The following is a 21,538-nucleotide window of genomic DNA, read 5'->3' on the forward strand; positions in this document are numbered from 1 at the left end:
TGCCCCCTGTGCTCCCAGTGCAACCACTGCATCAGTGCCCCAGAGCCACCAATGCCCACAGGATGCCCAGTGTGCTTAGTGCTCCCAGTGCACTCATTGCTTCCCAGTGCCCCTGGTGCCCCAGCTTGGCCTGTCCCAGGACCAGTGCTCCCAGTGCTGCCTGCAGCACCTACTTCCAGCACTCCCAGTGCAGCTTATGACCAGTGCTCCCAGTGCTCCCCAGCCTCAACACACCTGCTCCTCTCCATCCCCTTCCCTCACTTTTGTGTCCCTGTTCCCACCGCTGTCCCCACTGTGTACCCCAGTCGGGTCCCCCCACACTGTGAGAGGCCGGGGGCACCCAGGGACCTTCCTGGCAGCAAAACCCACCAGGTGCCAGCACCTGAGATGGGAACCTGTCCCCCACAGTGCAGGGACATGGTGGTGTCCATGGTGCCTTGGAGCCGCACCCTGGGGCTCAGGCGCTGAGGGGCCACTTGATGGCCCTGAGGTGGGGGCTCTGCATTGGCACCGCTGCTGAGGGAACTTCATGGCACAGAGACACACACCCCCGGCACTGGGACCCCCCCCCCCCATGGGACCCGCCAGTACTGAGGACCCCCCCAGGCACTGGGATACCCCACGGGGCTGAGCACACCCCAAAGAGGGGCCTCAACTGATGCCACCAACACAGCCCAGCTGCGGTGGGATGGGGGGGGGGGGGCGCTGCCAGTGCTGTCTGCCCTGGGTGGGGGGCTGGACACCCCCCACGTTGGAGTCAGCATCCAGCTGCTTTGATCCTCTCAGCATGGTGCAGAAACCGGGGAGCCGCTCTGCACCCACCATGGCTGGGGTCCCGCAGCACTCATGCAGCCGGGCCAGGCACTGGGTGCCCCAGGAGACCACTGCCCATGAGGGACTGGTCCTGGGCATTTGGACGGGTGGGCTTTGCCGGCTTCACCGGGGCTGTGTCGCCTTACCAGGGCTGTGCCAGCTCACCGGGGTCATGATGGCTTACTGGGGTCTGCCAGCTCACCAGGGCCATACCAGCACACCCAGGCCATGCCAGCTCACCAGGCTGTGCTGGCTTACTAGATTCAATGGATCACCAAGATCATGCTGGTTTACTGGGATGGTACCAGATCACTGGGACTGTACTGGCTCACCGGAGCTGTACCAGCTCACCAGGACTGTACCAGCTCACTGGGGTTGGACAGGCTCATTGGGACCATTTTGGCTCACCAGGATTTTACTGGCTCACAGGGACTGTGCTGGTTTGCCGGGACCGTACCAGCTCACCAGGACCGCAGTAGCTCACTGGGGCCATATTGGCTCACTGGGGCTGCACCGGCTCATGTCACTGTACTGGCTCACCGGGGCTGTGCTGGCTCACGGGGGCCATGCTGGCCCACCGGGACCCCTGTGCTGGGGTGAGGGTGTTGGTGCTGGGTTTGAGGTGTGGGAGAGCCTCCGCCTGGGACAGCTGATCCCATGGGGCTGTGGGGCCGGTGCCACGGACGGACGATGCCGGACGGGCAGGATGCAGCCACATGGCCAGATCATTCCGGTGCTCGGCGGCGGCACAAAGGCAGGATAAAGGCGCATTGTGCCGGTGGCAGCTGGGGCTGTGCCGTACCAGGGTGCTCCAATAAGGGGACCGGGGCTGAGTGGGCCATGTGGCCCCATGGCTGGCAGCACCCCAGCTCCCGTGGCCACCCCAGTGCTGCCAACTGGCACCCCGGTGGGCTGGGAGCCACCAGCTCCAGTGGGACCCCATCACCCCTCTGGCCCCACACACAGCACCTGAAACCGAAGCCGGCGCGCGCCCCCCATCCCGCAGCCCCTTGAGCCAGGGAACAAAGGGGCATTGAGCCGCCCTGGCCATAAAGGGCCCCTTGTTGTGATGGGAACGGCCCCCTTGCCCTGGCTCCATCCCAAGCCCACCAGTCTGGTGGGGGGTGCTCAGGGTTCGGGTCCTGGTGGTGGTGGTGGTTGGGGTCACTGGGGTGCTGCCCGTGGTCCCTGCCAGGCATTTGGCTTTGGGGGTCCCCAGAATTGTGCTGGGGGTCCCAGCTGTGGTGCTGGGAATGAGGCCCCCCAACGTGGTGCTGGAGGGTCCCAGCTGGGTCAGCCAGGGGTCTGTGAAGTGGCACTGGGGTCCCTGCCAGGGCTCTGGCTTTGGGGGTCCCCAGAGCTGTGCCATGGTACTGAAGAATGGTGCCAGGCCTGGGGGTCCCCAGAGTGATGCCAGAGGGTCCCAGCTGTTGCTCTGTGTTTGGGGGTCCCCAGAGCTGTGCTGGGGGTCCCAGCAAGGGCTCTGGGCCTGATGGTCCCCACAGTGGCGCAGGGGGTCTGTGTTTGGGGGTCCCCACGGTGGTGTGGACTCCCAGCACGGCTTGGGCCAGGGCAGTGCTGGTGCTCGGGCCCGGTGTCGGTGCTGGTGCCCAGCTGCAGTGCCAGTGCCTGGTGCCAGTATCCAGACACAGTGCCCAGGCACGCTGCTGGTGCTTGGTGCCTGGTGCCCAGCCGTGTGCCAGTGCCCGGTACTGATGCCTGCTGCAGTGCCAGTGGCAGTGGCAATGCCCGGTGGCAGTGCCCAGTGGTGGTGGTGCCCAGTGGTGGTGCCTGGTGGCTGTGCCTGGTGCCTGGTGCTGGTGGCCATGCCCAGTGGCCATGCCTGGTGCCAGGTGGCAGTACCCGGTGCCTGGTGCCCGGTGCCCAGCGGCCATGCCCAGTGCCCAGTGCCCGGTGGCAGTGGCTATGCCCGGTGCCGGTGCCCAGCGGCCATGCCTGGTGCCAGGTGATGGTACCCAGTGCCCGGTGCCTGGTGCCCAGTGCTGATGGTCATACCCAGTGCCCCGTGCCTGGTGCCTGGTGCCCAGGGGTGGTGCCCGGTGCCCAGTGGCCATGCCCAGTGCCTGGTGCTGGTGCTGGTGGCCATGCCCGGTGCTCGGTGCCCAGTGCCGGTGGCCATGCCCAGTGCCAGTGCCCAGTGGCCATGCCCGGTGCCCGGTGGCGGTGTCCGGTGGCCATGCCTGGTGCCGGTGGCCATGCCCGGTGCCCGGTGCCGGTGCCCGGTGGCCATGCCCGGTGCCACTGCCGGTGGCCATGCCCTGTGGCGGTGCCAGGTGCCCGGTGGCCGGTGCTCGGTACCCGGTGGCGGTGCCCGGTGCCCGGTGCCAGTGGCCATGCCCGATGCTCGGTGCCCAGTGCCGGTGCCCGCCGCAGTGCCGGTGCCGGTGCGGATTGGCTGGCCCCGCGCCACCTGGCTCCTCCCCAGCCCCATGCGGCTATAACGGCCCCGGGCGGCGCCGGGCCGGGCCCGCAGCGCCGCCAGCCCCGCAGCCGCAGGCATGGCCGTGCCCCGCAGGTGAGCCGCACTGCCCGCCCGGGGGGGACGGGGACACCGGCACCCCAGCACTGATCGCGGGGCGGGGGGGGGCGTCTCCCGCGGGTCCCGGGGGCATCTGCCGGGTATCACCGGGGGGTCCCGGGGGCATCTGCCGGGTATCACTGGGGGGTCCCGTGGTCATCTGCCAGGCATCACTGGGGGGTCCCGGGCGCATCTGCCATGCAGCACCGGGGGGTCCCAGGGGCATCTCCCCAGCAGCACCTGGGGGGTCCTGGGGCCATCTCCCCAGCATCACGGGGGGTCCCAGGTTGGCACCTCCTGGCAGCTCCCGGGGGCACCCCACAGCAGTGCTGAGGGGTCCCAGGGCATCTCCCGGCCGCGCTGGGGGGTGCTGGGGACACCTCTGGGATGCACCTGACCCGCTGGCATGTAGCAGCCGCCCCCCGCCCCCCCGATGGTGCCACCCCGCACCCCAGTGCCGGGCTGACCCCTGGCTGGTTGCGGGGTCCCTGGCACCCTGAGCGCAGCTGCGGGGCTGCAGCATCTCTTGCCCGCAGGCTCGGCCCCCCCAGCTTGGCCCAGCTCCGTTGCAGGCAGGGACATGGCCAGGACACGGCACCCGACGAGGCCGGGGGGGCTGCGGCGTAGGGTGCTCCGTAGGGGGTCACCTCCTCCAAGTACCTCCCGTTGGCCTGCCCCAGACCCCAAACCCAGAGCTGGAGTGACACCAGTATGGGGCTGGGGACCATGGGGGCTGCAGGGTCCTGTAGGAGCCTGGGAGGGGTCCCCAGGAAAGGGCTGTTATGGTGCTGGATGGTTGGGGGGGGTCTCTGGGGGGTCTGCAGAGGGAGCAGGAGTAATGAGGGGTGCTACAGGGATTCAGGGGTCCTCAAATGCTGCGTCTCCTCTGCAGGGCCCCGGTGCTGGCCATGGTCGTCCTCCTGGTCCTGGCCACTGTGACGGCTGATGGTAAGGGGGCTGGGGGTGTGTGGGGAGGGGACTGTGGGCACCCTGGGTGCCTAGGGCAGGGGTTCCAGCGGGTGCCCCCCTAGCAGCACAGAGGGATCCCTGTCTGGCTGAAGGGAGGGAGTTGAGGCCGGAGTCTCCCTGGGGTCTCCTGGGGACCCCCACCCTCCTCCCCAATCCCCTGGGGCTGCGGGGTCAGGGATGCGCTCCCTGGCCCGTGTCTGCCCCCCATGTCCCCACAGAGCCCTCAAGCACTCTGGACGTGGCCCTTTCTGCGGAGGGACAGACACCAGGTAGGGGGGGCTGAGGTGTGCCAGCACTGGGGGGGGACACCTCGCCCCACACAGCCCCGCCAGTGTTGCCTGGCCAGGAGCTGGGACCTGCCTGCTCTGTGCCTCAGTTTCCCTCCTGGCCAAGGCCCGGAGGTGGCTGGCAGCGGGGGGCAGAGTGTGGGGGCCGTGGGGCTGACGTCCCCCCACCCATCTCTTCCAGAGCCCGTCAGCCCCGCCAAGCTGGAGGCCTCCGGAGAGAGTGAGTGCTGGCACGGGGACAGGGAGCCGGACCGGGAGGCAGCTCCCTGCAAGCGCCCGGGGCTGTGGAGGGCGAGGGGCAGCCAGACCCCTGGCTGGGACATGGCTGGGGGCTGGGACCCCGGGGGTCTCTTCCCCCCCCTCCCCCAGCTCCTCCTGACACCTCTCTCCTCTCCCAGGTGATCTCACCACCTCGGCACAGCGCCTGGGCAAAGGTAGGGCTGGGCTCGGGCTGAGATGGCACGGCCGGGCAGCGGCACGGGGCTGTGCCCGTGCTGGAGGGACCCGCGCACAGCGAGTGTGTGGCGTGTACCGTGTACGCTGACCCTGCCCCGGGGGCGCAGCCCCGGGTGCTGCACGCGGGGTCCCTGCAACACGTGCGGGGCCCCCTGCACTGCGCGGGGTCCCACTGCGCACGCGCCCTGCCCGGCACGCGCAGCCTGCCCATGCTCATCACCCCCGCAGGCCTGACTGCCGTCAACTTCGAAGGCGTGGAGCAGGCGCCTGTGGACGACACGACGCGGGAGTCCCTCGGCAGCGACTCCTCCAGCCTCGACGCCCTCAACAGTGGCTCCTTCAGCATGGACGCCCTCACTGGGGAGGCCCAGGGCGGTGGGTGCTGATGCTCTGCCCTGCACGTGGCCACGGGGGTCCCCGCTCCCATCCCGTTGGGTGCTGAGCCCATGCTTTCTGCCATCCCACAGGTCCTATCGTGGATGTCCCAGCGCAGTCAAATGAGTCGGAGGAGGGTGAGACCCCCCCTTTCCCCTGCTGCCCCTCGAGGGGCTGAGCATCCCCCAGGGCTACCCACGCCCTGCCCAGCACCCAGCCCAGGGCTGCAACAGGGGACCCTGAGCTGGGGATGTGGGGACATCCTGAGCCCCCAGAGGAGACTGTCCTGGTCCCTGTGGGCTGTTACAGTCCCAGGGGTCCCCCATGAGCCAGGGGTGCCCCATCAGTTGGGGGTGTAGCATTAGCCAGGGGTTCCACCTTTAGCAGGGGGTGCCCGGTTATCCAGGGGGCTGTGCTGGTGCCAGCCCCCAGCCCTGGCATCTCTGCTTGCCCGCAGGAGTGGACCGCGACACAGACTCGGAGGAGTCCCTGGCATCCCAAGGTGACAGTGGGTCTGGGACGGGGAGAGCGCTGCCAGGGGGTGGCTGTGAGGACGGGGCACCTTTGACAAGCGCTGGGTGTGCAGGGGCTGACGCAGCTTCTCCCTCCCCAGGGATCTAAGAACACCGAGCTTTGCTGGAGATGCCACCTGGGACGATGTCCTCTGCCGAGCTTTCCTGCTGCCTCCTCATCTCCTTCCTGCCCCGCACCCCTCAGTGCTCTGCCAGTCCTTGCCGCAGCCCCTGCCCCAGCCCCACAGCCCAGCCTGCACCCCACGGTGGGGCAGCCCCTGGCCCGGCACGGTGCACGGCTCCCCTCAGACCCCAGTGCCACCGGGGGTTTGCTGGGGGACTGAAGGCTGTGGGATGCCTGGGGACCAGGGTCTGCTGTGGGGCAGGGGCTGTGGTGGTGGCTGGACCCCTCCACGTGCCCCTGTGGTGGGGGCTGCTGCGAGCAGAGCAGCCCCTGGCCGCCCGCACCTTTCCATCCTCCCCCAATAAAGGTCCCTGCAGCAGCTGCGTGGTGTGGTGGAGCCGGGTGCTGGCACCCCACGGCCACCGGGCCCACCGCCCCACCTGAGGTGGGAGCAGCATGGCTGCCGCCGGTGCCGTGGGGGGATGTGTGGGGGTACAGGGTGGAGGTACCAGCCCCCTGGCACGGAGATGGGGGTCTGGCCAGCTAGAGGACGGTGGTTAGAGGGACCCAGCTGCCAGCCAGGGAGCAGAGAGGTTGGGTGCTGGGTGTGGACCCCCGGTGAGCCTCCTGCCGTTGGCACGGCTCCGCTATTGCAGGGCTCCCCACGAGTCCATCCTGCGGCCATGGGAGGTTGGAGCTGGCTCCGTCCTGGTCCCCAGCCCTGAGGCAATGGCACGGTGACTCCTCCATCGTGGTCCCCACCAGCCAGCCCCGCTCCCGGTGCTGGCACCGTCCCCTCCCCATCACGTCTCCTGCCCCCTGCAAAGCCCTCTGCCCCAGCCCTGGCCTGCTGCCTGCTGAGCCGGCACTGCTGCACGCATCGTGCCATCGTGCCTGGGGAGCCCGGCCAACACCGGTGCTCGTTAACGGGCTCTTCTGCCAACACCTTTAATGAAGGCGTGAAACCCCATCCCCATGAGCCCCCCGCCCGGCCACGCTGCCCTGGCACTCATCCCCGGTGCGGATGCCTCTGCCCCCCAACAGCGGCTCCCAAGGCCGCCTGGCCCTGCCTTGCACCCACTCCCGGTGCTGAAAGTTAACACAGGTTCAAAAAACACAATTAGGAGAAAATTTAGGGGGGGAGTGGAATAAAAAAAAATACCTATTGAGGGCTGTTAAACACCTCCGTCTCGCCTCTGGCGTGGGGCCCCAGGCTGCTGTTTGCTGGGAGGTGATGAAAGGTACCCGGGAATTAGCACTGCGTGTTTGCCTTTCCCACACACCTCGCCCTTGGCGGCGGTTACCGGCACAGCCGTGGTGGGGCTGCCCCACGGCGTGTTGCCCATTGCCCCTGCCGGCGTCTGGCCCTTTGCCCCACACCGGCTCCTTTCCCAGCCCCTTCCCAGCCGTACTGGAGCCCCTCCCAGGAAAGGATGTGTCTCCTTTACCTGCGACGTAAAGGCCAAAAAAGCTTTTTAATGATTTTAATGACAGCACCTCAGTCCCTGCTGCAGTTGACGCAGCCCCCACTGGTGCCTCCCCACCCCCCGCTCCCCCCAGCCAGGCTTCCCCCAGCCTTGAGTCCATCCACCAGAATTTTCTACAACCATTTTCCAGGGTGGAGGGATGACCCCCGATATCAGCGATGGTGGGATGGAGGCTAGTGAGGGGTCACCCCCATACAAAGGGACCCCCCAAAGCTCCTGGGCTGCCTCTGAGCTAAACTGGGGGTTCCCACTGGGGAGATGCTGCCATCCTCCCCATGGCGTTAGGAATCACCTGGGGGACCTCCTGCCCAGCAGAGCTGTAGGCCGATGCAGGGGTCCCTGGGTGTTACTGAGCAGCCCAGCATGGCCCCTCCACCACTGGCACCCCCCCAGCCCCATTCCCGTGTTGCAGCCCCTCTATGGACCTTCTCCTGGCCAGTTGCACCAGAGTGAGGGCAGCAACTTGGGGCAGCAGTAGCATGAGGGGCTGTGTCCCCCTGGCACTGCCGGCGTGGTGCTTGGTGGCCCCGGTTACTGTGGGCTGGGGTGGGAGCCAGGGGGATGCCGGCATTTTGGGTGGTGGGTGATGAATTACGGGGGGAAGTTTCCAGTGGTGGTGCTCAGCCCCGCCAGACGTTTACCTCATTAGGCGGGATGAGATCATGCAAGCTGGCCGCCCACGTCACATACGATTAGTTGGATCATTATGGCCCCCACCTGGAGCAAGGGGCTCCTGCAGCACTTGGGGGACCCCCAGCCCTGGGGCTGCGGAGGGGCTGCTGCCCCCAGCCACCATCTGCACCATGCAGCTGTGGTGGCATCGCCGTGACACCCCATCCCAAAGAGAGCAGGGCTGTGGGAGGGAAGAGCTTTGCCCCAGATGTTGCCCCCTAAATGCGATGGCACCGCTGGGACCCACCTAAAGGCTTCCTGCCCCTTTGCCTGGCCCTCTGCCTGTGGTGGCCCCCGTCCCCCGTCCCGGAGCCTGCCCAGCTGCCAGCATCTCCACCCTCCGACTCCCGCGTGGCACCTGCCCACACACCAAACCACACGAACCACCCTGACCAAGGTAAAAGTTGGGGAAACCCCCAAAACCACTAAGTGCTGAGCATGGCTCGCATGCCGCAGCCATCCATGTGTCTTGCCGAGTCTTCATCACAGACCACCCCCACACCCCACCGCATACCCCCCATTGCAGCGGCACTGGGAGCCTGCACAAGGGTCACTTTGAGCTGGTCCCACTGAAGGGACACTCGGGACACCCAGGAAATGTCCAGTCCGGAGAAAGCAGCGAGCACGGAGCCATCACCCTGGGCATCCTTGAGCAGCAAGGGCTACTGACGGTGTCCGGAGGGTGGGGGCGGTAATCCACGTCCAGCCAAATCTCCCACCAGCAAGGCAGCCAGCCCGGGCTGACGGTGTCAGGGGAGGGTGGATCTGTCCCTCCAGGCATCAAACACAGTGGCATCACAAACCTGATCTCCTGAGCTCCACGTGTCCATCTCTGCCTTCCAGCTACTACTGGCTCCTGCCCGGTCTCCCTGCGCAGGCGTGAGCACCAGCTGCCTGGTGCAGACTGGGCACCCCCTCACTGGAAGTGTGACCCCCCGTGTGCAGTTTTGTTGGGTCCTTCACTGTCTCCCTGTTTATAACAACCTTCTCAACTAAAAGGATCGTTTCCAGCCACCCGATCCATCCCAAAGGCAGAGCACGACACTCCCTTGTCCTTCTTGTCCTTCTTGCCACATGCCCACGTGGAGCGGCTTGTGTGGCTGGCCCTGCTGCGCACTGCGTGCCCTGCCCGGATGTCCTGCACCCGCGGGAGGGTCCAGCTCCCTGTCCCTGTCACTGCACTGACCTGCTGTCACCGTGGACCCCCCTGGCAACCCTGGGCCCCTGGGCTGTCCATCGGTGTGACAGCATGTGGAGATGCTGCGTAGGGCACGGCTGCACCCCAGTACCCGCAGGGCACACCTTGGCACGGATGTTGTCACCCAGCCAGTATTTTTAATTGCTTAATTATGCCTGGGCTATTAAAGGAAGTTGTGTTCTGCCGATCAACAGACACACAATTCTTGGTCGAGCGCTCCCACACGCCACGGGAGCGGGCATCGATTTCGCCAGGCAGAGCTGAGGGGGTCCTTGTGCATTGCCCCTCCGTCACCGCAGCGGCGAAGGGCGGCAGAGCCATGGGGTTGGGGCTGGGACCCTCAGCCACAACACAGGCTGAGCTCATGGTGCCGCAGGCCTGTGAATCACACCGGTTTGGGGAAAGGCGCACGGGGGGGTCTCGTCTCAAACGTGCCATCCCTTGCTTCAGCAGTTCCCATCTCCTGGCACGGCTCTTGCTCCAGAAGATGAACCCAGCACAGACGTCCACAGGGGTGCAAGTTGTGTTGGGGTGGAAAACCTCGGGGGAGCAGCCAACAAACCAAAGCCAAAACCAGAACTTGGAGAAAGTTGGAACCGGAGAGATTTTAAGTGCTGATGGAGAGGATCAAGGGCTGGTAGGGAATGAGGGAGACAGGTGTCTTGGAGAGAGGGGGGCTGGCATGGCAGCTGCAGGAGCAGGCGTCCCCTCTCCCTGAGGAGAGGTGGCAGTGAAGGCTGGACAGGCCACCACCATTCAGAAGGACAACACCTCCATGTAGGCCAAGCCAAGGCCAGGCTGAGGTGGAGAGGGGGTTGGATGCTAACTGTCCCTTGCCCCACAGGACTGACGCTGCTGTGCATGGCCATCCCTGCCCAACAACTCAACGTGTCATGGCAGAGCTGGTCCTTGTGACAGCCCCAGCACAGGCAGCACGTTCACGTGGACAGGAGATGCCCAATGGCACGAACAAGCAGGCTGGCTCTGCTTGGCCCCGAATCTGCTTTGGTGCCTCTCTGCTGAGTGATGAGGGACAGCGGGGACTTGGCCCACGAGCTGCTCCTGGGGCTCTGTACCCCTCCAGCCAGGTCCCTGGTGGTGCACCAGGGTGTGCAGGACACCTGTGGGACTCTGGTGTGCCGGTCCCCACGTCCCCCCGTCGTGAGGCACTGCATGTCAGGCAGGGTCATGGCCCAGCGTGGTGTCCCGCCGCATTGGGAAGGGCAGTAACCTGCAACGGCTCTCAGCCAGACGGCTCCTGGACGCTGCCATCGCCACCCTTGAGGATGGACCCAGGCGGCAGAGGTGCCACCGCGGCAGGCACCGGCTTCTCCTGACGTCCAACTGGCACTGTGGCCATGGCCGAACGCCAGCGCCGAGGCGTCTGCGCCTTCGGGGCGACCGAGCAGCATATTGTGACCACCTGAGTGGAGGACAGCAGGACAGAGGGAGTTTTGAACGCTCTGAACATAACAACAAAGATTTTTTTTATTATTCTTATAAAAAAAAAAAAAAAAAAAAAAGAAAAAGCACTCCTAAATGTGTGCACAGCATCCGCCACACCTCTGGTGCGTCAGCATGGGCCCCGCTGCAGTCTCCTCCTCTGAAACATCCTGGAAAACTCAGACCCGGAGCCCAGCCCGGGATTTAGGCAAGGGAGCCACAGCACAGGACTCACACGCATACGCACACACGCACCTCGCTGGCTGCCACCGCAGAAGTGTGGCAACGGCTCCGGCTCCTGCACGGCCAATGCTGGGGCAGGTGCTGGCACCGGGATCGCAGGGGGTCTGGGGACACGGAGGGCAATTTCTGGGTCTTTATCCCATCCGCTTCCCGAAAAGATGACAAAAGTAAAGCTTTCAACCATAGAAAAGCCACCAGGTGACAGACCATTTGTTTTATATATATTTGTATGTATATATATATAGAGATATTTATATATATATAGATAGAAGTGGGTTCTTCTTCTCTCATGTAAAAATTCAAAATACAGTTTTTACTATTAACAATCTGAAGTGTAAATGTACAAATTTTTACTGCTAAACAAAAGGAAAACAAACCCAAAGAAAACAAAGAAAAAGAAACACACAGTGCGAGAGAAAATAAAAAAGAGAAGATAAAGCTGGGCTTCGGGGCGCCCCGGGGGGGCACACGCACACACAGAGACCCTCGGGGACCAGACCGCAAGGCAGAGACCACAACGGGATCCGACCCACCGGCGCCAGATCGGCAAACTTTTATTTTCTCTTTTAAAAACCATCGCATCTGCCTCTCCGGGGGCAAGGAGGGAAGGGGACAGGGGTGGAAGGGGAACTCCCTTCCTCAGAAAAGCTACCCCACCTGCACACCCGACGAGCGCCCCGCTCCCCGGCCGGGAGGAGCGCCCCACAGCCATGCCCCTGCTGGTGTCCCACCGGGGGGGTCACGGCTGCCACCCTCGGGGGGGGGGCGCGAGCGTGATGCAAGTGTCACGCAGCTGCCGGCTGTTCTGCGGCCAGCCAGGCTCTCCCGCCCGCTCGCTGGTGCCGCGGCGGTGCCCGTCCCAGCCTCCGCGACACGACGGGCCATGACCGCACGCGGCGGGTGGGGGAGGCTCTTGCACGGCTCGGCCCCCCCGCCCGACGGCCGCCAAACTGGAGGAGCGCTGGGTGGCTAGAATCTAAAGCAGATTTCAAAACACCTCATTAAGCACACACACAAATGAAATCCTCACAGTGCCGGGGGAAGCAAACATGAACCAGAGGGTGTTTAGAGCTTTCAATGTCTGTGCAAAGCGAGGAGGCTGACGGCTGGATTTCCCTTTAGTGCGTATCCTTTCTCTTCCTCTCTTTCACCCTGCCCTGGGCCTTAGGATATCGCAGGGTCCTTGGGTTTGGACTGCTCAGTCCCTGACAAGAGGGAGATGGTGGGATCTTCTGAGTACTCATCTCCGTCTGTGAAATACGGCCCTTCCCCCAGCTCGAAGAATATCGGCAGATCTCCACTCCCCATGTCGACAGCGCTCGAGTCCACCAGGAAGAGGGGCTGGGCCGTGTAGTGCACCAGCTGCTTCCCTGCAAAGAGAGAGTTCACACGAGGGTAGCAGCTTTCAGCAGAGAACAAGAGCGACAAGGTTCAACTCGCTTCCTCGCCACTTTCAAGAAGCACTCCTTGCCACGCCAGCGATGGGATGCCAGGGCTCGGGCAAGGCCTTGGGCACATCGGCAAGGCACAAGAATGTGACCTTAGCTGGGTTCCAGCCCACTCTCTGGGACACACAGGGAGGGACTGGGGGCTTTTCTGTGCCGCCACGGAGATGCCGACAGCACAGTCCTGACCAGGCTGTGACAGAGCCCACGGCTGGGCGCTGGGCTTGCTGCCACGAAGGAAGAGCAGCACTGTGGACAGCCCGCGCCATTCCATGCAGACAGAAATCCCACCAGGCTGGGGGTGGTGGTGACCTCGGGACTGCTGAGGCAGGCTCAGTGGGAGCAGGATGCCCAGGACCGTGTCTGAGCATCTCTGAGGGCGGAGGTTCCCCAGCCTCTCTGGAGCCTGACCACCCTCACAGTAAAAAAATTGGGGGTTTTTGTGTTCTGCTGGAATTTCACATCTTTTGGTTTGTGCCAAGGCCTCATGCCCTGTCCCTGGGCACTGCTGGGGAGAGCCTGTCTCCCCCTTCTTTGTTGCCTCCCATCAGGGATTTATACACATAGCTAAGATCCCCCTCCGTACTTTCTCTTTTCCAGGTTCAACAGTCTCATCTCTCTCAGCCAAATACCCTTTTGGGGAGGAGAAATGATTCTGCCACAGCCTCAATCCTCCCTGAACACCGAGGCGGCCGCCTGGTACCTGCGTCTGCTGTGCTGGCCTCTGTCTCAGTAGGTTTCTGTTGCTCCTGGGATGAAAGGAGATCTTGAATCTGCAGGGAGAAAAGTTGGGTTGGTGAGCGCGTTATGTGGGTCAGGCACATGTGGGTCCTCTCTGTGCCTGCCTTGGGACTGACCCAGCACACGTGCTGCGCAAAGAAAGCTGAGACGTACAGTCTCAAGGCCCCACTGAGGCAGAGACAGACACCCTCAGAGGTTTACCAGGTTGCCAGCAAGCCCACATGGACCCAGGCGCAGCCCGTGTGGCGTGCTCCAGCTCCCAGGTTGGCAACGGGACTCATTCAGGCGGCGCACGACTGCCCCGGCCAAACCTGGTTCCACAAATCCTCTCTCCTATAGGCAAAGGTCCTGCTCCGCAACGCTTTCCTGGGTCACAGCATGAAGCCTTTCTCCACCCTGGGGGTCTAAAATCCCAGGGGAAGCCTTTGGGATGCGTTTGTAATGAGCAATTTTATTTTTTGTAATTTATTTCTGTTTATCGGAAGTCTTGGTGCTACTAAAGCACCCGAGAGCTGCAGCTCCCGGCAAAAGCTGCCAGAGCGACCTGGGCTGTGGCTGAGGATGCGATCCCATTGTGCACCCCCATCCCATGGGCACGACTGGGCTGGAAAGGCCGAGATGTGTGTATTAAAGGGAGAAAAATTTTGAAACCACGCTGCCCACCTGAGCAACTCTGCTCACTGCAGTCAGGAGGGAAGCCCCGCCACCCTCAGAGCTCACATCGCCTGGGGAGCATGGCGCTGAGCCGGCTAATCCCAGACCGCTGAGCCCAGAGCACTGCTCTCCACCGGTGCCACGGCGGAGGACAACGCTTGAGCAGAGGCTCTCCTGTGGGATCACTTTCCCTCTGTGGATTTACAGTCAGCTAATAATCCCGCGGCTACTTATTACAGCAACCGCTGCTGTGCCAAAGTCACCGTAGAAAGTAATTCAGCGCGTACCCGGTGTTTTTTGTTACTGCTTAGCAACCGGTGCTGAGCGAAGGCAGACCACTTGTGAGCGCGCACGTCTTCACAGACCCTCTGGCCACGATTTAGGAACCCCGCAGCTCACCCCACGGCCAGCACAGGGGTTTTTGCAGTGTGAAGGCTGGGTGAAGACAAAGCTCAGCAAAACACCCCTCCCAACACCACAGGGGAGATAAATAACACACCAGTGACCTTGATCCAAACGCTACTCGAGCTGATGAGCTAAGCTGTGAATTTCAAAGGACACCAGTTAAGATCCCTTTAGAAAATCCTGCTTCCAGATGCTCAACAACATGAAGTAATTCATTTCTGAATTACCGAATCTTCGCTGCTCATGTTCTTCTCCCAAATCCCACTAATCCCTTGTCCTGCTCTTCCTGCCCAGCCAGCCTCCGCTGTTGCAGCAGAGCCTCCAGTCGGTAGGAAATCAGGTGTTTAACCAAATTTACCCAAACTTACAGGGCAGGATATTTGTCTGCCCACACACAAAATGGTCCTCTGCATCGCACTTCCCCCTACAGCTTTTTTTCCTTGCGGGCAGCCAAAGAACTCAGCCAGCCCATGGGCGCCTGCACCGCACCAAAGCGGTACAGAAATGTCCAGCAAGAGACACGCGCCAGAGATGCTGCAGAACGAACAGTGCTGAACTCCTGCTCCGTGTGTCACCCTGCATCCCAGGCGCATGTCAGTGCAGGGTGAGGGGTCCCCCAAAAGAGCTCGTGGGAATCGTTTTACTTCGGGAAAAGCCACCAGGCCTCTGAAGGCGTGCTTTGGAGAGGGGCACGTTGCTCCTGTCCTCTCCCTGCTCTGTAACACCGGCATTAACACCTTCCTCACAGCCATCCCAGGAGCATATGTTGCGTCACCTGAGGGCCCGTGAGGTCTCCAGCAAAGAGATTACATTTGGGCTTTCCAGTTTTGCAAAAACTTTCAAGATGTTTCCTGTTCTGTACTGGTGGGAAAAAACCACAAGATCCCTTTGTGCTTTTTCTGATAATAAAAAAAGAAGCAAGACGGAGATAAGGGGTTAGAGGCTAGCCGAGGGTCCCTGGCTCACTGTACCAACCGGACCAGGAGACCCCTGCTTGGTCTGATCCGGGCCAGACTCCCTCTCCTGCACCCACGGCAGCATCCAAGCTGCTGTTGATCTTTGTTTCCCTCTCAGTTTTTCTTGTGGAGTCGTTTTGTGCAGATACCGACACACGTCCCAGGGTAGAGCAAGGGCCGGAGCATGCCAGCACACCAGCGGGGCTGCAGCCGCTGCTCTGCCCCAGGGCAGCGAGAAGGACCTGGCTCTGCCCCAGCCCAGCAGCGCTCCAGTCCTCAGGCTACCTTCTACTCCAAGGGTCTGGGACTCGCTGCTTGTGACTGTAACTTCCACCCCTGCTGCTCCAAGCGCCTTCTCAATGCAGCCACGAAATGCTGTGTTTGACTAATCATCGTTATCCGATGAAAAAAAAATCATTTTATCAGGCAACACCAGCTCTTGCAAGGAGAGTCTGTGTCAGTGCTGTGCACGGTGTTCAGCACTGATGGTACCCAAGTAAATAAAATTAATAATACAGCACATGGTGGAGTTTGCCTTGAGAAAGCCTCCTGACAATTTCAGAAAGTCAGAAGGAGGGTTTATGGAAACCACATGCAGCTCTATAGGCTTCACTGCACTTCCACGTTCAGGGGGCAGAGCTCACATGAGGGATGGAAATCTCAGCACCTAATTAACCGAGTATGAATGATGAAGTAGCCCTGCACTCTGTATGAGCTGCTCAGAGAAAGCCGCAGTGCTAATTGAATTATTTCCCCTCGGCGGCTCCCCCAGCCCGCGCTGGGCTTCACGTTCCTCCTCTCTCTCACATCCCCTCCCTTTGGGCTGGGGCCGGCCTGGACACTCCTCAGAGCCTGTCAGAACCTTCCTTTAATCACGCGGAGAGGCTGCTGCGGAACAGCAGGACACACTTCATTCTGGCAGCTGTGTGTGCATGGAGGGATTTTTAACAGCTACTCACACTGGCAAGGCTGCTGTCCAGGTCGGGAAGGTTCATGTCTGTAACCGTCATTGAAGGGCTAAACAGCTGCCAAAGGAAAGAATGATTAGTGTAGGGAAAGCAAGCAAACCCAGGCGTGCTGTGGAAATTCATGGTTGAAGCTACCGTGGTCCATCTGCCACCGCGAGCCACACGCACATGGTACCGCGAGACGCAGCTGGGGCGCGGCGCCGGGACGGGCGGGCGGGTGCGGGGCGATACTCACATCTAACAGTGCGCTTGTGTCTACGCTGAAGCCGTGCGTGGTCAGCATCGTCTGAAGGTTATCCAGGTTGGAATCGATGGTGTCCAGGTGGTCATTGAGTTCATTCCTGCGCAGAAGAAAGAGGAGCACAGGCAATCAATGCCCAGAAGACTCTCCCAGGTTCTGAGCTACTAAGGGGACTCTATCCACCCACGGACTGCAACCCTCCCACAACCCAAGCAGGAGCGTGGGGCCGGGATCCCTGGCTCTGTACAGACGCCAGCTCCAGCTGCCAGCGAGCTCAGGTGTGCTGGTGGAACGCCGCAGCGATGCTCTCCCCCTCTCTCCTCCTAGTCCTCTGGCCAGAGCCTGGAGACACAGCCAGGACTCCTCCTCCCAAGAGGTCTGAGGGCGAGCAACCCAGACGAACGAGACACAGTGGATTTCTTACGAACGCCGGGATTTCTGCAAGCCATTTGGGCTCTGCCGTTAGGGTCCTGGTAAGCACCAACCACCGTGGGCTGGCAGGGATCTCGGCACAGCTGTGCCCGTGCAGTAAGGAGCTTTGGGCCCTTTTCCAGCCCGAGTGCAAGGACTGCCTCTGCTTGTCACCTCCCGGCTGCTGCCACATGACAGAGAAAGGGCAACAAACCTTATTCCCTGCCACAACTTGCTTTAGGGGAAAGGGGATCAGTCCCACCAAGGGGGAGGCTGGCCAGAAAAAACCTTTGTGTCTGGGCTGGCAATAGGGAAAACGGCATTTGTGCATCAGGAGATGGAGTTCCTAGTAACAATGGAGAGAACTCAAGCTGCTTCCCTTTACCTGGGGAAACAAACCTTCCCACTGCATCCCGACCTGCGCACATCCCTGCACGGCTGCTGGCAGCACCGGAGAGCAGACACCTACATGGCGGGGCACAGGGGGAGAAGCACCAAGCTCCCACATAAATCACAGCTCACTTGCCGTCAAACAGCAAGTCTGGGATGAGGACTAACAGCGTAATTAGTCTCGGCGATCTTCACCGCTGAATGCTGGTACCTTGCCGAAGCCAGGCTGCCTCCGCAGCTGCCTGGGAACGGGACAGTGTGCTGGGATGGATGGCACTGCAGGGCCAGCCCCACAAGCCAGGCCGTGAGACATACCAGGCCAGCTCCGAGGACATGGTTTGTTCCCTCCTACAGAGCTGTGGGGTAATGCTGCAGGCCAAGGTGGGTGGCAGAGCACCAGCAACCCTGGCAAAGATTGCTTTTAACTGACTTAAAACCTAGGGCTGCGAGACTGAGCGCCAGAGAATGGTCATCTGGGCAGAAGAAGGACAGCAAGGGCTGCAGAGTTGATGGTGAAATACGCAACTGCCCTCACATTCCCTTATTCTCTAGTTCTGTGGTGCTCATGGCACTCCCATCCATCATGCTTCAGAGCGAGAGAAGTGGATGACATAAACCTCACGGCACTACCCAACAGCCTACAAGGCTCTCTGATGAGCGCTCTTGTGAAGAACAGTCATGTTTGCTAGTGGCCCCAGGTCCCACCCGTGGCCCTGCCGAAAAGCCCCTGCGTTTGATGCCGTAAGCCATAGCAGGTTCCATTCCGTTCCACGGTTGGTTCTGGCGTGGCCCCATGCTCAATCCACCCCATTCTCTGTCCTAGAAAGGCTCTTTTTGGCTACTGAAGGTGCTCACGAGGGACCAGTGGTGTTGGTCCCGCACAGGTTGACCCACTACTGGCAGCCGAAGAGGACAATGTCTGAGAGGCACAGGCAGACACGCACAAGCACAAGGCAAATGGCAAAACTGTGGCTTTCAGCCTCTCATGAACGAGAAAAATGCCAAGAAGCTACTCCTCTTCTTGGAGGGTCCCTGCAGGGCTTGTCCCCCCCAGGCTACCACTGCACCAGTATCCTGCAGAGCAGGATTTCTGCGATGATCCCTTTGGGAGACCGAGCATCCCCGAGCCCGTACGGTGCTGCCAGTGCCCGACTGCGGGGGTGTGGACCCAGTCACGGTGCGGGCAGCTCCAGGTCCCTGGCCAGCTCGGTCACCCACTGGCACCCTGTGTGGACCTCCTCGGCTCACCAATTCCAGGGCTTTTACATTCTCTCATCCTAAGCAGCACCACGAAGATTAGAAAGTCAAGGCTCTTTTCTCACTGCTGCAGATAACGAGAAGAGGCCGCGAGGTCAGGTCACGGCTCAGAAAGCCTAGCAAGCAGAAACAAGCAACCTGCCAGAACAACAAATATCCTCGTTCTGGGAATACTGTGCTTGGGGCCTCAGGAAAGCTGGCTGCAGATGCAGCCCATGAACACATTCCTGCCTTACCTCTCCTGTGCCTGCAGGCGGGAGCTGCAGCGATCTCTTAACTCTTTTTTAGAACTAAGATCCATGAACATACTGCACATAAATTACATATCCAAGTTTGTGCTTTTAAATGACTTCTGAAGTCCTCACTGCACAGCACCTGAAATCCTCCGATGGATTTAAGATAGTTTTTCAGCAATCCCACAGTTAGGAACATCCAGCAGTGTGGAACGGACCAAAGTCCCAGCCAAAGTGTCACTAGAAACCCCACCTGTGACAAGCCGGTCCTTCCACCTGTCCGGGGATGGAGTCCAAACACGGGTGCGATGCAGATCACGCAAAAATTGACACTGGGATTAGACTACTAACACACTCCAGACCTTCAAAGCAAGTCTCCTGGTTTCTCTGCAGAAGAAAAGCAGGGCCCCCTGAACCAGTTTTCGATGTTGAACTGGAAATTGGTAGCTGCTGCCTGGTTCCCAGCATTGCTGGCAGGTAACCTTCCCCACAGGTCCTGCTCTGCTGTGCCGAGCCACATCCGACGCCGGCCTGCGTTTGCCATCAAACAGCCGCTTGCAGAGCAGGGAAGAAAGAGGGAGTGCGATTCTCTGGAGCAATACGGTTTTCCTCAATTTTCCAAGTGTGTTGTGGGTTGAAGCAAGAGGAACCAGCACCTCCAGGAGAGCTAAGCGGTTGCTGCACAAGGCGCCGAGCTGCAGGGGCTGAGGGCTCTGCAAGGTCCTGAAAGCCCCCAGCCCCAAAGGAGCAGCCAGAGCCAAGTGTGCCGCTGAAGGGGGCCAGGAGCTCTCCATTCCCCCGAGACAGGCCAGGCTCTGAGGGCAAAGAGACCGTTTCCAATCCTGAGGTCAACATCTTTGCTTCAAAGCTGATGCTCCAGCAAAAGGCCTTCCCGACGCCTGTGGCCCAGGGAACAGCAGGGCACAGTTCTGGGAAGGGAGGAGCCAGCAGCGGCAGCGCCTGCCACCCTCCCAGCACCAGTTGCATCAGCTGGGGGAAGAGACGCGGAGCTCAGACACAAGGGTCCCACCGCACCGCCATGTCCCACGCCACCTGCATCAGGCCCCGCAGACTAATGGCACAATCCCTGGGAAATGTGACAGATGCAGGACTGGTGACTCTGACACAGAAGAGCTTTGCCTGCCCCCGTATGCGGATGTGCGGGGAAGGGGAACTGGAAAGATCTGGGAGGTAAGGAATAACCCTGCTCTACGTGGACACCCTGGCTCTGCTTTCCCTGCTGTGCCAGCCATCCCCACACTCGGCGCACCTTGGTGGCCGCCTCGCTCTGCTTCTTGGCTGCTGACCACCTTGCAAGAATAACAAACCCGGCTACGCGGCACGCCTCGCTCCAGCGCCGCTTCCTCGGCTCCTGGGGCAGCCCCGCGGTGTACGGGCTCTCGCGAGACCCTCGCCGTCTGAGTTTCCATCTGATGAAGTGATGAAAGTCAAGCCTGCGCCGTGTGGTCTCGCTCTGTGTGGGCTGTTTTATAGCCTGAGAAGTAGCTATGTAAAAATAGCACCTTCTTAATCAACAGATCTGCTCTCCGTGGGTCCGCCTCTCTTCCCCAACGGAACGATGTGTTTAATGCCGATGCCACGGTGGCCCCTGGACAGTGGGCAAGCGAACCAGGGCACACTGCGCCAAACCCACTGCCAGGGAAGCCCTGTTCTGGCGATCTTTGTTATGACTGATGGAGGCAGCAGAAAGCACGCGTCCTGCCTCTCTCTCCGCTGGAAACCAGTTGAGCTGGCAGTCGGGAGCAGCAGCTTTTTCTTGGGGAAAAGGCACATTCTGATATGGATGCTGATGAGAGAACTCCATCTGCCAGTCCCTCGCGCTGCCTCTAGTGCTGCCTGCTGCTGTCCCTGCACATGCGCAACGGCAACGCAGCTGCCTGCGAGGCCAGCCGGTGCCCAGCACCGCTGCTTGTGCCAGCGTGACCCACAGCCTCAAGGAGAACATCCCTTCTGGGAAGGACCTGGAGCTCCTGAGCTCCAGCGCATGGTTCTCAGAGCTCCATTGGGCACAGTCAGTGCTTTAGCGAGGAGCAGTGTCACCAGCCTGGCTCCCTTCCCTAGCGGAGCTGCCTGTCCCCTCTGACCCATAACCCTACCGGGGACAGGCCACTTCTGGGCAACCAGCAACCCCCAGTCCCCTGAATCTGAAGCACTGAAGATGTGCAGAGCTGTTTTAATTCCCTGTACCGCTTGCCTTTTCAGATGGTCTGTTTTCTAATAGCAAGAAGACAGAGCAGCTTTGCAACGATTATCACATGGACGCAGGGAAAAAGCAGTCCCCTGGAGCCTGCGCTCCTGCCGGGCCAGCGTGCCGCTCTCTCTGCGCCCAGGGAACGGGCTCGGGGCCCACCAGCCTGCCAACAATAACCAGAGCAGTAAGCAACGACTCCTGCAATGTCCACCTCCGACATAGCCCTTGACGGGGGAGGCCAGACACCCATTTAGAAACGCATTTTAGCTCCAGGCATATTACATTTGTCTTTGGCATTATTCTGTGTATTAGCTAAAAGTATTGGAGGGCAATACTTCAGAGAGTTTTCCCTGGGCTTCTGTGGGAGACAGGATACCGGTCTAGGTGGGTTTTGTCCTGATCTGGGATGCTTTTCATTATGGAAAAGCTTTACTAGAACAGCGTCTTGGTGTGCAGTCAGGTTTGCAGTGGGAAGTTTCAGTGTTCTGCATCATCACAAAACCAGAA

The 21,538-nt window shown here is 61.1% G+C and overlaps 2 protein-coding genes across 5 annotated transcripts in view; one reads left to right on the top strand and one right to left on the bottom strand.

Annotated features, from left to right (window-relative positions):
* Positions 1-3,284: 3,284 nt before the first annotated feature.
* On the top strand, positions 3,285-6,456 carry LOC308061551 (uncharacterized protein). The gene is made up of 9 exons (XM_080381717.1): positions 3,285-3,349; positions 4,245-4,300; positions 4,540-4,590; positions 4,790-4,828; positions 5,007-5,042; positions 5,293-5,439; positions 5,532-5,576; positions 5,897-5,941; positions 6,053-6,456. Exons 1-9 carry the CDS (start codon positions 3,333-3,335, stop codon positions 6,058-6,060), a joined length of 444 nt encoding a protein of 147 aa, XP_080237843.1. The 5' UTR covers positions 3,285-3,332; the 3' UTR covers positions 6,061-6,456.
* A 4,990-nt stretch (positions 6,457-11,446) lies between these two features.
* HSF1 (heat shock transcription factor 1) overlaps positions 11,447-21,538 on the bottom strand; it is a 72,436-nt gene continuing 62,344 nt past the window's right edge. For 2 of the 4 annotated variants that reach the window (XM_080381698.1, XM_080381696.1), the window contains 4 exons: positions 16,523-16,628; positions 16,279-16,344; positions 13,267-13,336; positions 11,447-12,488 (listed from right to left, as the gene is read on the bottom strand). In XM_080381698.1, coding sequence (XP_080237824.1) covers positions 12,283-12,488; positions 13,267-13,336; positions 16,279-16,344; positions 16,523-16,628 — 448 coding nt within the window. In that variant the 3' untranslated portion in view covers positions 11,447-12,282. The remainder of the gene's footprint in view (positions 12,489-13,266; positions 13,337-16,278; positions 16,345-16,522; positions 16,629-21,538) is intronic. The other 2 variants (XM_080381697.1, XM_080381695.1) reach the window with 1 other exon arrangement.

The sequence above is a fragment of the Falco punctatus genome (assembly GCF_963210335.1).
Source record: "Falco punctatus genome assembly, chromosome: 3".
Taxonomy (NCBI): Eukaryota; Metazoa; Chordata; class Aves; order Falconiformes; family Falconidae; genus Falco; species Falco punctatus.